Source organism: Accipiter gentilis, chromosome 7 (genome assembly GCF_929443795.1).
Source record: "Accipiter gentilis chromosome 7, bAccGen1.1, whole genome shotgun sequence".
In the NCBI taxonomy this organism is placed as follows: Eukaryota; Metazoa; Chordata; class Aves; order Accipitriformes; family Accipitridae; genus Astur; species Astur gentilis.
The window spans coordinates 44,669,878-44,686,366 of NC_064886.1; the positions used below are offsets into that span (position 1 = coordinate 44,669,878).

Genomic DNA, 16,489 nt, shown 5'->3' on the forward strand with positions numbered 1-16,489 from the left:
GCAGAAGATACCACTGCTGAATATAGGGTAGGGGTCACGCCAAAAAAGTGCTAACAGGCTTTTTCTCCCTTACTGTATATTCTGCAGCTAGATGGTTTTAAGTGTTTGTACAGTAAATGTATGTGATAGATCTATGACTTTGCACAGCTACTATTTCTTACCATTTATTATAGGACTTTCCTTGCTCTGCATGTCCATTTGTTTATTCAGAATGTATCTGTCTCCTCTCCTAGGAGAGGAGAGAAGCTGTAGTAAGTAATGCTGAAAAGTGACTAAGGAGGAAAAGTGTGAATATGTAGGTACAGGGATTTCTACCCTCTTTAGACTTCATAGGAGGAGTAGTAGAGCAAGATAGGAGAAATGGTTTTGCATGCATGAGTTTTAGGCTGTTTCATATTCTGTATAATGTTCTTCATATTGAAATGAATTAGTGGAGTAAAAGAGAAGAAACTAAATTCTGTGTCTTAGATTTTTGTGGATGTTTCTTGTGACTTAGCCATCTTAGAAGGGTACTAGGACAGACATTTTTCTGATGGATCTAGGAAAATTGGGATTAAACTGTTGTACTACTTACAATCTATGTATTAAAAGAGTCAAACTAGAAATTTGACTAAGAAAAAAGTGAAGCTAGTTCCTGTCTCTGATGTTTGTCTTCAGTGATCTTAAGTTTAGAAAATACTTTCCTCTTATGATGACATTCATTTATTTTTAAATTAACTTGGTTGGTAGGTCATGTTAATGGTTATGTTTTAGAAAACTTTTGAACTTTAAACTTTTAGAACTGTTAAAGAGGACTTTTACCACCTGGCCTTTTATTCCTGAAATAAAAACTGATCTACAGATCCTGTTCCTTTAGATACCGCAATAGGCAGACACTGCAGGAAGTTTGAAGATGAGATGTGTAAATCTGGTAAATATCAGAATTATTTACAAGAAAAGTAATTTAAATTATAGGACATAGAGCAACAAGAAACTTCAACCAAAAGCTTAACAAACACTTGAAATTTTCTGTATGTTATGCTTAATCTGAGAATATCAAGATTTACTATTAAGAACAAACATCAAGAAGGTTTTGAAGGAAGCCAGTCTTTATTCAACTCAAAGGATTTCAAATATTAGAAGAGTTAAAATTTGGTATTTAAACAAGTCTCTGACTTGCTGCGGAGTGAAGACTTTTATCCTTCATTATGAAGGCTATTGACCTCCTTTTGCAATGATTGGAAGTTTAAATATCTTGCAGTAACCTAATACCAATATTAAACCTTCAAATGCTAACAAATCTGGAGAACTGTAATTTGTCAAATTTTGTTAGCTTTGTTCGTCTCCTTTTCAGTAATGATGTTTATTGTTGTCATTTGGTTGTTGCTTTAGGAGACATTCTGAATGATAGTCATGCTGAAATTGTGGCCAAGAGGAGCTTCCAGAGGTGAGGCATGAAGTTCACGTGCTGTTGTTCAGTGCCGCTTGAGGTTATTTGTTTGTGATCCAAATGGTTTTGACCTGTAGCTGAAATAGGCAGATTTTGCAGCTTCAGGGATGAGAATGTAGTGAAGGAGACAGTATTATTTCTGTATAGGCAACACTTTTTTCCCCCTCTTTGTTAGCAGGAGTTTAACCTAATTTTTACACTTCTAGGTGGTGTTCAGGCCCTTTCACAAAAGCTTGTTTCTTCCTCATTCTGGTAGAGCCTCTGTACAAAGAAGTATTACCTGACTTCATGTGATGTCAATGCTGGTCTGATGACTGATTGTCAAGGGTAGCCTTTTTGCTGTTTCCCACATACCAGCCCTCTTGTTCACATAGGGTAAGCTGGTTCAAGGAACTGAGCCAGGAGAATAGTAATGCTGCAGAAACAAGTATATTTCTTGCAGTTTGATGCCACTAAACTGGCTCTCACAGAATCAGATGAGTTGCAGTGCTGGTAAAAATACAGAGTGGGAGGAGGGGACTTTAGATACGTGATTTGAGGAGATTAAATCCACTGAATCCAGCCTTTTGAGGTCTGTTATTAAGGTTCCAATGATGTGTTTGTGTTATGGAGTATATTGGATCCCATCTATCTGTAGAAGCATAACCGTAGAAGCTCCTCATAGACTTCATCACGAAAGAACAGGCAGTAGTGGGCATCTAATTTTTGTCATTTTCCCATGCATCAAAAATGAAGTAAATGTTTCATGAAAACTTTCTGCCTAACAGGTATCTCCTCCATCAGATGTGGCTGGCAGCTTCACATCAGCAATGCAGTATCTTTATTCCAGGAACTGAAACTGGCAAATGGAAACTCAAACCAAATACCATATTTGTTTTCTTCTCCAGTCATACCCCATGTGAGTATGCTGAAGTGAATCAATGTCATGGCCTCCACTTCTAGAATCTTTTCTGCCCGTTGCCCTTCTTTGGTCTCTCTTTGGTCTGGAGTGAGAGTGAGGCAGTAATTCATGTTATCAGTATGTACCCTAAGATATACTTGATTGGTCCTCCACAGATACATTTGGCATTTTATCTCATTGGATGTGATTCACGAGAACTCAGTAAATCTGATATACAGCTCATTATATAGTGGAATGCTTCACTTTCTCTTTAAACAATAATGGCTACTATTTTCTTTTCTGGAAACTAACATACTTGTCAGAGGTCCTGTCACATCTCCTGGTTGCTTTGCTTTAAGCGTTGTCTCCTTGGATTCAAATTTTAATAAAGAACATTGACATTTACCACAGTTACTCAAAAAAAAAAAAACCCAGCAAAAAACCTCATCAAAACAAAAGACAACAAGCAACGCCCCCCCCCCCCCCCAAATCCAAACCACAAACAAACAAAACCAGAAACCCAAACCAAACAAAGAACCAAACCAGGAAAAAAAACAAATACCAAAACCCCCAAAAAACAAACACAAAAACTCAACAAACCAAACTTGCAAAAAACAACCAAAAAAGCCCCATCCACAAAACACCACCACCCTCCCAACCCAAAACTTCTTATGGAATGGAATGCAACTTTTTGTTTTGTCATGGAAAATGCTCTTTGTGTGTTTTAAAAAAACAGCACCGAAAAGTTGAGGCCCTATTGCCAAAATGTAGGAATGTGACCTCTTGGTCTACCAGCTTATCAGATGTCTTGATGTTACCACGCTCCTAACCAGTGTGTTCGTCAACTGCCAGTCTGTTACCAGAGCAAAGAAGTCTAAGCACTCTCAAAATATGCCTTATCAGTACTTCACATAGTGAATTAGTTGCTCACACATTTTCATGATTTTGATGGCCTTGCTGGAATATGCTGTGATGGTTTTCTTTGTTAGTGCAATATGAGAATAGAATCTACATCTTCAAATTAAATAGCAAGAATAATTTCCTGACTGTCTTTTTCTCATGTCTGTCAGTCTTTGTTTGCTTTGAACTGAGCTTCAAAATTTTGGTTTTGAGCTTGTTTTAGTGATGTGGAATAAAATTTCCATCCTTATTTGATTCATTAGTTATTCTTTTGAGATTTGTATTGTTTAGTAAAATTGGACTAGTTTTCCTGTGAATCTTCAGCACTGCTTGTAGTCTGTTAAATGCCTTTGACACCTCTTGCTTTATAATTTTTGTTTTAAATTTTGCTTTTTTGATTATTTCTTGGGTGGAATGCAAAACTTGAAGTTAAACATACATTGGCTCAAATTTCAGCCAATTCATCATCATACAGGGCAATGTTGTTTGAAAAGTGTGTTCTTGTAGTTAAATATTCCTGAGTGCGAATCTGTGAAAGCTTGTAGCGTTTGTAATATTACTGATGTGATGTGTTCCAGTCATGAGAGATGCATTTTTGGACAATTTTATTGTCATTTCTTTTGTTCTAGGTGGAGATGCTTCTATTATTCCAATTAGTGAACCAGAGAACCAGCTTTCTAAGCCAGTGACTGGAGATGATGCAGCTGGGCAAGCAGAGCATAGAAGTAACCGTGATCATTTGGGTCCAGAAGATAAAAGGAAATCAGAGAAAATGGCAAGTAATCACATAATCAAGAGAATGAAAACTGACGATGATGGTTATTTTTCTGTAATCCCTGAAGACCTGATTGTTCAGCATGTATCTGTGAAACAGGAAGACGACACAAATCCAAAGAGCTGTGAATGTTCTGCAGACATGCGAACAGCTAATAAGGAGACTGGCTTGGGGACACCGAAGGTAGTAGATGTTTATAGAACTGGAGCAAAATGCGTACCTGGAGAGCTGGGTGATGCCCGAATACCTGGGCTGGGGTATCACTGTGTGGGATTATTACGAGTGAAGCCAGGTCGTGGAGACAGAACATGCTCTATGTCCTGCAGTGATAAACTGGCTCGCTGGAATGTGTTAGGGTGTCAAGGAGCTCTTCTGATGCATTTCCTGCAGTATCCAGTGTATCTGTCAGCCGTTGTAGTGGGGAAGTGTCCATATAGCCAAGAAGCTATGCGGAGAGCAATTGTTGAAAGGTAAGTGCTCTCCTTTGGAAATCAGATAGTGTGTACAGAGCCAGTGAGTTATGGAAGACAATGTGTCACACAAATACCAGGACTTTGCACCAAAGTCATTTGCAGAAAATGTGAATTTCTGTGAATTCACATTTTCAGAAAGTAGCCCAGTGTAGTATGGAGAAAAGCTGACTCCTGCTGATGGATCAGACTTGAAGATTTACAAAAGAATTTCCATTAAATTCAGAATCCCCTTTGTTGTCACTTCATGGAGCAGTGAGAAGCTGTTACCCACCTGAGTTTTTCTAGAAGCCTTCCAGCAGAAAAAACATCCAGAAGGACACAAACTTAGCATAGTGAAGTTTTTTAGCATAGTGAAGTTGAACTTTTCTTGCCCTCTTCCTGATTTTATTTCCTCAAACAGGGTCAAAAAAAGTTTTAATTTATTCAGTTATCCACACTTCACAAAGTCATTCTGAATATCTATAAGTTCCCTTTTATAGAATTGTGTTGGTGAGCAAAAGCAGCTTTTATTTCTTGCAGGACCATTCCTAACATCAAATTAAAAAGCCCCCAAATGCGTTTATCCTAAAGGCAATCTGACCGAATTGACTCCAAATGAATGCATAGGTAGACTTCTGCACTGTGCAAAGGATTTCTTTCTGGTTATCCTTACAAACCTTTTTATAACTTAGCCTTAAATGAACTTCTTAGTTCTTCTGAAGCTTCCGCTGATTTTAGACCCTGCTTTCAGACTTACTTTCCAGCAAGTAAAAGATGTAGTATTTTAAACTTGTTTTGAAGGGAACTCCAGTAAAATCAGTTTACTTTTTGCTGTCTTCCTAAGCTTGGATCCAAACTTAAAATTTTCCAGGAGGTTAATATGTGGGTTATTGCGTATGCATGCAAGTCCCTCCCATGTAAAATTTTAAAAATTATATTGTTAATCCATTCTCAGTAGAGGTTTTTGAAAACTGCTATTCTAAAGTTTTGACTGTATCATATGCCTTCATGTGTGCTGTGCAGCCCATGGAAACTGAGTTCTAGACCTAATGCAGAAATTGCTGCGGAGTGATGGAGTACATGTAGGTTAGACAGATGGGCGCTGTTTGGCAACCAGATTGGAAAGTCATGATTTCATGTCAATACTTGTTCCTATTAGTGTTAATTGTCAGGTTTTTGCTTTTAGAGCAAAACTTTGTGCTTCTGGGACACTTGCCACTTGCATGCAAGCAAATATCTCTCATTGGTTTATTCCACCACTTATATTCACACTGATTTGGATGTGCAGTGCAAGCTCAACTTTTGTAGTCTTGATGCATTCTGAGGAATTCTACCATGAGACTCTGGGCCTTCAGCTTCTATAAAGGACGAGGTTTGTGGCTCTGCAACTCTGGCTCTGGCATACTCGTTTCTCATTCTCCTGCTCTGCAATATAAAAGGAAGTGGAATTTTTGAACCTGATCCACCTTTATGAATGATTGAAATGGCAGATAGAGGAACCAATGAGGAGAGGTACTCTGCTGGCCCTCATGTTTGCCAGCAATGAGCAGCTCATTGCGGAGGTGAAGGTTGAAGGCCTTAGTTGCAGTGACCATGAGATAGTGGAGTTCAGGATTCTGAGGGGAGAGAGGAAAGTAAAAAGCAAGCTCACAACAGTGGACTTGAGGACAGCAGACTTTGGCCACTTCAAAGATCTGCTTGGAAGAGTCATATGGGATAAGGCTCTGGAGGCAAGAGGGGCCCTTAAACTGGTTGATATTCAAGGATCACCTCCACCAAGCTCAAGAGCGGTCCATCCTGACAAATAGGAAGTTAGGGAAAAATTTCAGGTCTGCATGGATGAACAAGATGCTCCAGGCTGAACTCAAACATGAAAAGGAAGCATATGGAGGGTGGAAGCAAGCGCAGGTAACTGAGGAGGAATATAGAGACAATGTCTCTGTCTGCCAGGATGAGGTTGGGAAAGCTAGAGCCCAACTGGAATTGTACCTGGCAAGGGATGTCAAAGACCAGAAGGGCTTCTTTGAGTATATAGGTGATGAAAGAAAGGCTAGGGAAAACGCGAGCTCACGCTGCATGAGATGGTGGACCTGGTTACACAGGATGTGGAAAAGGCTGAGGTACTGAATGCTTTCTTTGCCTCAGTCTTTACTAGCAAGACCACCCTTCAGGAATCCCAGGTCCTAGAGACCAGGGGAAAGTCTGAAGCAAGGAGAATATACCCTTGGTGGAAGAGGATCAGGTCAGGGAGTAATTAAGAGCAGTAGACATGCATAAGTCCCTGGGCCCTGATGGGATGCACCCAGGAGAGCTGAGGGAGCTGGCAGATGTTGTTGCAAGGCCACTCCCAATAATCTTTGATCAGTCGTGGCAGTTGGGAGAAGTTCTGAAGACTGGAGGAAAGCAAACGTCACTCCATTCTTCCATAAGGGCAAGAAGGAGGACCCAGGGGACTACAGGCTGGTCAGCCTCACCTCGATCCCTGGGAAGGAGTTGGAACAGCTAATCCTGGAAACTGTTTCCAGGCACATGAAAGACAAGAAAATCATTGGTAGTAGTCAGCATGGATTCACCAAGGGGAAGTTATGCTTGACCAACTTGAAAAACTTCTATGATGGAGTGACTGGCCTGGTAGATGAGAGGAGAGCAGTGGATTTTGTCTACCTAGACTTCAGTAAGGCTTTTGACACTGCCTCTTCTCACAGAGATTCTGTTAAAAGTATGGGCTAGATGAACAGGCAGTGGGGTGGATTGAAAACTAGCTGAATGGCTGAGTCCAGAGGGTGGTTGGTGATCATTGGACAAACTGTAGATAGAGGTATAACTAGCCGTGTACCGCAGGGGTCAATACTAGGTCCAGTGTAATATCATCATTAATGATCTTGATGATGGTGCGCAGTATGCCCCCAGGAAGTTTCCTGATGACTCAAAACTGGGAGGAGTAGCTGATACGCCAGCCAAGGGATTGTGCTGCCATCCAGAGGGACCTTGAGAGGCTGGAGAAAGGTAGGAACCTCACGAAGTTCAACAAGGGGAAGTGCAAAGTCCTGCACCTGGGCAGGAACAGCCCCATGCACCGATACATGCTGGGGGCTACCGAGCTGGAAAGCAGCTTTGCAGAAAAGGACTGGGAGGTCCTGCTAGACCCCAAGTTGAATGGGAGCCAGCAGCGTGCCCTGGCAGCAAAGGCAGCTAATGGCATCCTGGGCTGCATTAGGCCGAGTATCGCCAGCAGGTCCAGGGAGGTGATCCTACCCCTGTAGTGGCACTGGTGAGTCCAAGCCTGGAGTGCTGTGTCCAATTCTGGGCTCCTTGGTATAAGAGAGACAAGGACGTACTGGAGAGAGTCCAACAAAGTGTGTCAAAGATCTTCTAAGGGATTGGAGCATCTCTCATATGAGGAAAGTCTGGGGGAGCTGGGACTGTTCAGCCTAGAGAAGAGAAGGCTGAGGGGGATCTTACCAATGTGTATAAATACCTGAGGGGAGGGTGCAAAGAAAATGGAGCCAGGCTGTTTTCAGCAGTGCCCGGTGACAGGACAAAAGGCAGTGGGCACAAACGGAAACACAGGGCGTTCCCTCTGAACATCAGGAAACACTTTTTTACTGTGTGGGTGACGGAGCACTGGCAGAGGTTGCCCAGAGAGGTTGTGGCATGTCCCACCTTGGAGATACTCAGAAGATATGGTCCTGGGCAGCTGGCTGTAGGTGGCCCTGCTTGAGCAAGGGGGGGTTGGACCAGGTGGCCTCCGAAGGCCCCTTCCCACCTGGTTCAGGATGACTAGCATGTGAAGCTTGTATTGGTCAGCTGGAAAACAACTAAGAGTTACCTTACACTGGCATGGCAAAGCTTATGTGCATTTCCCTGGTGGTAAAAATTTATCTGCTTCTTTGATTTGAATTACATCCAAGACTTCATTTTTCTCCCTGCTGTGAGTAGTAGAGCTCTGACAACACAACTTGTCGCCTCAGGGAAATTTATGTGACAGGTGAAGTGCACTGCTGCTAAATGAGGAGAATCATCTGCTGTGCACTGGCTTTCTTCCTCCTCAGATCCTTGAGTTGATGAAAACTATCCCAGCAACAAAAGGATAGGAAGTGGATGTTTTTTTGGGAGGTTGAATCAGTGCAACAAAGGAATCTGCAAGTATCAGAGGAGAGGAAATGGTACTGGGCAGAGTGGAGTGAAAGGAGAGCAAGAAAGAAATCGGGGAGCTGAACCACTCCCTTTAAGAAGCAGTTAACTTGACAATTTAATCTGAAAGGTTTGACTTTGTTTAGTAACTCCTTTTCTCCATAGCCTTGCATCCTTCTAGGATGGTTATAAAAGTGATCATAGTATATATTAATAGGGGAAGCTCTACCTACCTATCCAGTGGAGTGTACTGGACAATCCTTTCCTCACTCTGTAATACGAGACAAGAATTTGACCAGCCTCTCTAGTCTTTGGTTGCAAAGTAAGGCACTTTTTCAGACTATTACATCTGACAATATGAACTTTGGTCTTAATTCATTCCTGCTCTCTGTAAATATTATGATAATTATACTCAGGCCGCTTTTCCTTGTCGTATGAACGTAATCCCATTCAGCGTGTAATGTTAATTCAAGGTAACAAAGATGAGATTATACATGGAACTGTAAGTTTATTTTGTAACTTTCTAGTCTTTGATTATGAACCTTTAGGTTCATGAAACAATTGTTAATGTAATATGGTTGACTATGTAAATACTTTATGATGATTACTTTTCATTGTGATTGCAGAAGTATATTGCAGTTTTTATCCTGCATACTTTATCTTCATAGATTATACTAGCTTTTAACTAGACCTTTGTTAAAATCATTGTGGTTTTACTAGGATGGACAAGGTCTTAATAAAGTATGTGGCTTTGTTTTTCTAACAGTTTTTTGAAGGGAAAAATGCCTCCAAATCTCCTTCTATAATTCATGTACAATTCAGTTTTAATGTAAAAGTAACATATTTTAGATTATGAAGGGAAATTGCACAAAATCGGCTTTTTTGGAAAGACCAGACTTAAAATGACTTGCATTTTTCCATGTTTACTTTAGGTGTCAGCACATCTCATTTTTACCAGATGGTTTTCTGCCTCAGGAGGTTAAGCTGCTGCAATCGGATCTTCAATTTGAACATAGCCGCCAGGCAATTCAGGAAGTTCAAACTAACAGCAAAACAAAACTTGTTCCTTGCAGTGCCGGTGAGTTAACTTGGGCTAGTTGCATACCTGTGCAAAAGTGCAAATAGAAATTAGGTGGTTTTGGTGGTTTCCTAAAATGGAACATCTTTCACTGCCTGTGCTAGAGGCAAAGTGTGACGTATAGCAAGTAATTAATTTCGGGCCAGAACTTAATTGTTAATAATACTGAGCTCAACCTCTAGTTTCCCTGTAGGGAGTTTTCAGACTGAATAAACACTTGGTTGATGCCATTAAGAATTTATAATCTAAACAAAGACAGAAAATAACCAGCAAAAGTTCTGAGGGCAGTAAGAAAACAAAAATATCAAAAGACTTCTTGTTTTCAGTTAGTTTTGCATTCTTCTTGGTAATGAGCAGAAGACTCGCCATGCTGAGTTATGCTTGCAATTGCTCCAGAAATCTGTGAACGTAGAAAGAATACAGAGCAGTATAGTGTAAAGGTTTAATTGATAGAGGTTTTGGACATTGCATTTTTTGTCATGGTGATGAATGAATATGCAAGTCACGTTGTGTTTTAGCAACATGGTCTCATTTGGGGGGAAAAAAACCAATGGAACTGCCACTGTATGTGTATGGTTAAGCAGTTTATTTAAACTTGGACATGACTACCTTCTGCTGTTGTATACTTTTCTGGCTTAACTGGAAGTGGAAGTTATTCTGTTACAGTAGAGCTGATGATAAAATAGAATGGAAGCAAAGGGTTCCTTAATGAAATTCACATTCATTAAATTGGACTTATTTACAGGTGCCAGGAAGGAAAAAAATGTTGATTCTGTGAGGTGGGACACAAAATCCATCATTGAAAAATGGTGCCAATTCACTTAGCAAAAAAGATCTGAAGGCAACTGTGACTAAATTCCTGTGTATGCCTTTCTTTCTGTACAGTTACTCAAGTCATTCTGTTAATTAAAGGTGAATGATGCTTTATGACACTTTTTTGCATGTATGAATTATGCCTGGTTGATTTTCTTTTCTTGAAGGGGTGAAAATCAGAATAAATTCAGGACTGTTACACTGAGTATTGAAATATGTTTGATAGGAACAGTTCAGCTGGTATTTTTAAAAAGAAAGATGTGTTCCATTTAATATTTTGAAGTTGGCAATAACTATGAAGAAATGAAAGAATATAAAACGTTTTCATTTTTAAGTAAATTTTTATCTGCTTGTCAGAATCTGATATCCACTGACCAGGTGGTTTTAGATATTCCACATGTGGAGAGTTTAATGTTTAATACCAGTTGTATGTATTTAATGTTATTTGACATTACACAGGATTTTAATTTAGTAGAGTGATAGAGCATTGTACCTAAATCACAATGCAAGTGCAATTTACACTTAGCAGAGTATCTCAGTTGCAGCAGACAGATGAGTCGTAATACGAGTGTGATTAACGTAAGCAGTCTCCATAATATGCTTTATAATGTGTAGGTTTTGAGCATCTTGAATGGCAAGATGGTATCATGAAGGAGAGAGGCCGTGAAACTTGTCTTTAGAGTTGAGGCATGTGCAGCTGTTTTGCTTGTTGGGAACACAGAGAAATCGGAGAACTTAGGGAATAAAAATTGTCTCAAGGCAGTAGAAATTAAAGGAACTGTTGCTAGGTGATGGAGGGACAGATTGGGCATGTCAATCAGTTTTGTTTCCGTTAACATGCTGATGATGCTTTGCTAGTTATTTATAAATCTGTAAGGTATGGTATGCAGAGTTGAAGCATTAAGAAGTTTACAGTCTAAGATGGTAATAAGGTTATCAGAATGGGGGTAAAGGATAAGGTTGTTGCCACTTGCTATCTCTTCCAACAAATTGTTTTTATTTGACTACTAGCTAATAAAATTTTTCAAATAAAGTGTACAGATATTTGATGTATGTCAGTTATCAAACATAAAGAGAACTATTCAGAGTATACAATATACAATAAAATAATAGCACACAATAAATTAATAAGGAAAACATAGAGTGACTGATGCAAGTAACTTGGGGGAGTATTTCACAGCCTGATATGAAAATAAGCAGTCTGACTTGGAAATTTCTTCATGCTTTGTCTGGACATGATGCATAAAAGAAAGTAGAATCCCCCTAAAAAGGGGAGAATTACAAAACTGAAGGCCAAATATTTAGAGGCATGGCTTCTTGAAGGACCTGATAAAGATGAAAGTTGTGGGTGTGTATGCATATATATATATTTTTTTTTTTAATTAAACAGAATTGACCTGTTCTTTTAGGTACTGTAATCCTGACCCTAGAGAGCCATGGTCCTCTTTAGTTTGAATTATTTTGGGAAGCAGCATGGTATCATGTGAATGCATAGAATGAAAGGAACTGCTAAGTTCTGCTTTTGTGATGAGAGCACCTCCCTTGTTCATAATCCTTTCTTCTACAGCTATCAGTTGGAGCGCAGTCCCTGAGCAACCTCTGGATGTCACCTCAGATGGCTTCCGGCAGGGAACAACAAAGAAGAGGATTGGGAGCCATCAGAGCAGGTGTGAGAACGTTGTGGTATCTGGATGCATTTATCTTATTTGTTAGCATACATGTTGGCTCATGTGAAGTGTAGTGCATTGTCAGAGCAGAAAGAAATCTAGGGAGTGGGGAAAAAGGGGAAAGGGAGCGCGGGAGAAGGGAGAGTCACTGTGTAAGGGAGAGGAGGGGAGTTGGAATGAGAAAAATTGAATGAGGAAGTTTATCCTATTTCTTCTTTGTTGCTGTTGGTTAAAGAGAGCATTGTAGATAATGGTGGTGGGGCACTATGATCAATTTTTATTATAAGATGGCTTATTTATTGGTGAAGTTAGCAGAATTTTTGCTTTGTATCTTTTGGGTTGATGACTGTGAAGGAAATGTGTGTGTTGCAGGTCCTCTTTTTGCAGTTTTCTTTTTCTCTAAGACTCAGGCCAGCTGACCTGGATGTATGATTGTTAGAAGTGTTGCTTTGAAATGTGGCTTTCTGCCTTAAAGTTTGAAAATGCTATGGAATGCTTGCAACAGATTCCTAACACAAAACATGTCACCTTTCAAGTTGTCATCTTGACACTGTGCTCTTTAAGAAACATCATAATCTTCTGTCAACTATAAATGTTTAAAGAAACAGTGATGTATTTTTCTTGTGGTTGAGAGGAATTACTTGTAAATATCTGCAGACAAATTTCTCCATCTCCCTACCCTTCCCTGAGTTCAGGTGAGGTGACCAAAATTATCATTGGTCTGTAGATGTTCAGCTTGAAGGTTGGGGTCATGTTTTGGTTGTTGACTGCTTATACAACCAATTTATCAATGGTCGTGTTGTTCATTTTCCCCAGGCTTTCTGGGAGAAAGAAGATAATAATCCTGACAGTAGTGAATAAAATGATAAGTAGACCTTAGACAATTCTTGTGGAGAATTCATTCACTTGCCTGCTAGTTGCACATTCTGAGCTTTTCGAAGTTAAGCCTGACTTGACTGAAGTTTATCCTGGTATATCCTAGTATTTCCAAATTTTCCCTGGAAAGAAGAGGACCAGGAACTTTGTGGTTTGTGACCAGTATTCGTGTCTGGAGTATTGCTAGCACAGGTGACCTGGGTGACTTAGTGTGGCTTTATCTGCACTGTAGAATATTAGTTTTCAATATGTAGTATGTAATGTATTCCAGAGGATGTGTGAAAGATCAAACAAACAAACCAACCCCATTTTCTCAGTAGGCTTAAATTTGTTATGTAGCTTTTGTGTATCAACTCAAAAACTTTAAAGCCATCTGCTAGCTGCCAGTTTGCACAAAACTGTAGGAACTTAATTATTGTTGAGGTACTCCTCTCTTTTTCACATGTGCTCTAAATTCACTAAAACACTCAAAAGTGATTGGAGAGGACCTACAAGACTGTGTGATTGGAAAGCTGGTTTCCTTAGGAAATCAGGATTAAAAACAGTGTCAAGGAATAAGTAAACTGTTTACGCTTTTGTGATAAACAGTCACAAAAGGAACTATTATCATGAAAAAAAGGAATTTATAGCCTTATTGTGGGGGGTGGGGGTGTTTAGAAATAAACAAGACTTGTATTTCTACCCTGTTTTTTTTCCCTCAAAGGATCTCAGAGTGCTTGGTGGGGGGTGGTGTTTGGGTTTTCCCCGCCCTGTCCTCAATATGCTAGATAACACTATCAAGGAAGGCAAAGCTGACTGACTAAAAGGAATTTGTAGGTAAAGGTCTGGTATGTGCTTTTGTTAATGCTTAATCAACTAGAACACCAAAAACTACAATATGAACCTTTGACAGATTAACATGAAGATTAAATCTTAGAGCATCTTTGCATGCCAATTTTGGGGTTCTTACAGAACATACTAACAAAATAGGAAGTTTTTTTTTTTATTGGTGGTTTGGTTTGTTGTTTTCTGGTTTTTTTGTTTGTTTCCCAATGCTTCTGGAGAATTAGCTTGCACATGTTTGAGAACTGAATCAGTCAATGTGAAGACAAGTGTATGAAGAGAATTTAATTAAATAGAGAAGATAGCTGGGGCTTTCAAAAACAAACCCTGCTTCATAAACAGCTCTTCTGGTTGCCTTCTCTTTGCGGGGAGAGAAGGGCTTAAAGCTGATAGGGATGCATATGGTATCTTCAAAAGACCTTTCAAACTTTGACTTGCTTTATATTTTTTATGAGCCTCTTCATATTCAACTGCCCTGCAGCTGTTGCTGAATGTGAATGTGTCCTTGTCACCATTGTGAAAAGAACAGCATTGTTCCAGATATTTCTGTTGGTTCTTTTGCCAGTTTGAACAAGCCTTTGGAGTCCTTCTGTGCTTGTTCGATCAGTTCTGGGACTCAACTTCGCTGTAGTTGTGAGCTGATGACGGTGCAGTCTCACATGGATAACTATGTGGGGATATTAAAATGTTCTCTCTGCAGACAGAGAGTGCTGGCTGGGACAATGGAGGCAATGCAGCTCTTTGTCAATATAACATTTAAAACGAAGAGAAAAGGCAGGTGGTGTGCAGGCAGTACACTGTAACAGGTGGGCAGCTTGGATGGGGTGGGAAAAATAAGTTGTGGTGAACCTTTTACACTCTTTGAGAAGTGGACGTAATGTTTTTTATCAAAAATGTTCAGCTGGGGTCTACTACCTTCAGCTGTAAGAGGAATGTATTTCTGATTTCTTTTTTCCGTCAGAATTTCTGACTTTTTTTTTTTGTCAGATCCAAGATCTGTAAAGTGGAACTCTTCCATACATTCCAAAAGCTGGTGACAAGTATTTCACAAGAGGATCTACCAGACACTCTCCGGTAAAAATATTTTAGTTACATTTAGAAGAGTGAATTTATCTTAATGAAACTGAAGAATACTGTGATGATACCAGAATCTGCTCATGAATCTCACTTTAGATAAGTTCATTGTTAAAATTTGATACTTGAAAAATATGGCAAGTGCTTGATGGATTAGGAATGCTCTCTTTTTGGTCTTTTTAATCACCTCCTTGGAGAAATAGCTATCACATCTCATGTGTTAATGACAGACAGAAGTTGCAGGTGGTTTGTTTGGAGTTAAGGTAGGAATTTGGGGCAACTGATCTCTTCTGAAGGCTTACTACTTTTCAAAAGGGTAAACTCTGTTGCTGATCAGTGGAGCCTTGTCCTTCTCTTGCACTAGATCTGGTGTCTGTTGGACACCTCTGTAAGCCTCTTCAACTTGCTGTCTTGGCAGGAAACTACATTTTGGTGGTTGGTTTTTTTTTTGTTTTTTTTTTTTTTTTTTTTTAAATGAGTTAAAGTGGTCTTGTCTGAAAGTGGCAGTGGACAGCTGGGGAAGCAGGAGTGAAGAAGGAGATGAGAGGAGGAAGTAGTATCTTTTTGAAAATGTGAGCTGTTAGGTCAGCTGCGTGCAGCATTGTACCCATGGTGGCATTCAAACTCCCCATCCCAAAATTGTTGTGGGGTTATTGAAATCTGGTTGGTGTTTAGTAATTATATCAAATGCCACTTCTTTGTTTCACAAGAAGGAAGAGTTTGAGTAAAAGTTTAGGCTAAAATCTTTTTTCATCTAAGTGTATGATGGAGTAAGAGATAGTAAGGTGAGAGATTGTATAGGGCTCTTTCTGCAACACATGTTACATAGATGGAGACTTTCTGGAAAGAACAGGAAGAAGCTTTTGTCTGAGGAAGCCATACTTGGAGGTTTCATTTACATTATTAGAAACAAGTTTGGTTTATCAGACTGGAGTTTCTTGTGGTAATCATCTGGTCTGGCAGTGCATTATGTGCATTACGTATTTGATGGTATTCCAGCGCGAATAGCTACCATAGAGCAGGGCATAGTTTCATATATACAGAAACTCATCTCTCACTTCCACCTAGAGATTGAGAGATGTAGAAGGTTCCAAATCCATTGCCTTGGAAGGTTTATTTTATTTTAGACTTACTTCCAGGTATGATTTCACCAGCTCTGGGATGCAATTATACCAGCTCTTGAGCTAATTTAACTGCTTGTAGCTGCTGCTGAGGGTGGTCCTGCAGCAGTCTCTGCTGCTACTGGCTGCAGATTCCTGTTTTCTGTCTTGTATCAGCAGCACTTCTCCAGCTGTATAGTGAGCCAGTTCAACTAGCTAAAGTGGCAGGAAACAATTTCCTTGTCTTCTGTGTTTTCTATTCGACTAATGAGCTGAATTGGCTCATGGAAAGCTAAAACAGATAATAAAATGCATGCAAAGGAAGTAGGAGATGTGCGTGGCTGGAAGTAGGGGAGATAGGCCATTTCTGCCTTTCATGGTACCAAGACATGACATGAATTTAGCCAAAGCAAGTGCACCCTGGATCTTTAATTACTAACTCTTGCTTGCTTTTGAGTTTTGTGAATTAAAGATTGCAGTTACCTTCTG

At 39.7% G+C, this 16,489-nt stretch overlaps 1 protein-coding gene across 13 annotated transcripts in view; it reads left to right on the plus strand.

Annotated features, from left to right (window-relative positions):
• Positions 1-16,489, plus strand: part of ADAT1 (adenosine deaminase tRNA specific 1) — a 33,607-nt gene that overhangs the window by 1,951 nt on the left and 15,167 nt on the right. For 8 of the 13 annotated variants that reach the window (XR_007506645.1, XM_049804792.1, XM_049804788.1 and 5 more), the window contains 6 exons: positions 1,372-1,426; positions 2,197-2,327; positions 3,839-4,454; positions 9,503-9,648; positions 12,029-12,128; positions 14,814-14,900. Coding sequence is in view for 11 of the 13 variants with exons in the window: in XM_049804792.1 (XP_049660749.1) it covers positions 1,372-1,426; positions 2,197-2,327; positions 3,839-4,454; positions 9,503-9,648; positions 12,029-12,128; positions 14,814-14,900 (1,135 nt within the window). In the remaining 2 variants the exon portion in view is untranslated. Of the gene's footprint in view, positions 1-809; positions 911-1,371; positions 1,427-2,196; positions 2,328-3,838; positions 4,455-7,335; positions 7,667-9,502; positions 9,649-12,028; positions 12,129-12,664; positions 12,824-14,813; positions 14,901-16,489 lie in introns of those variants that run through there. The other 5 variants (XM_049804789.1, XM_049804794.1, XR_007506646.1 and 2 more) reach the window with 4 other exon arrangements.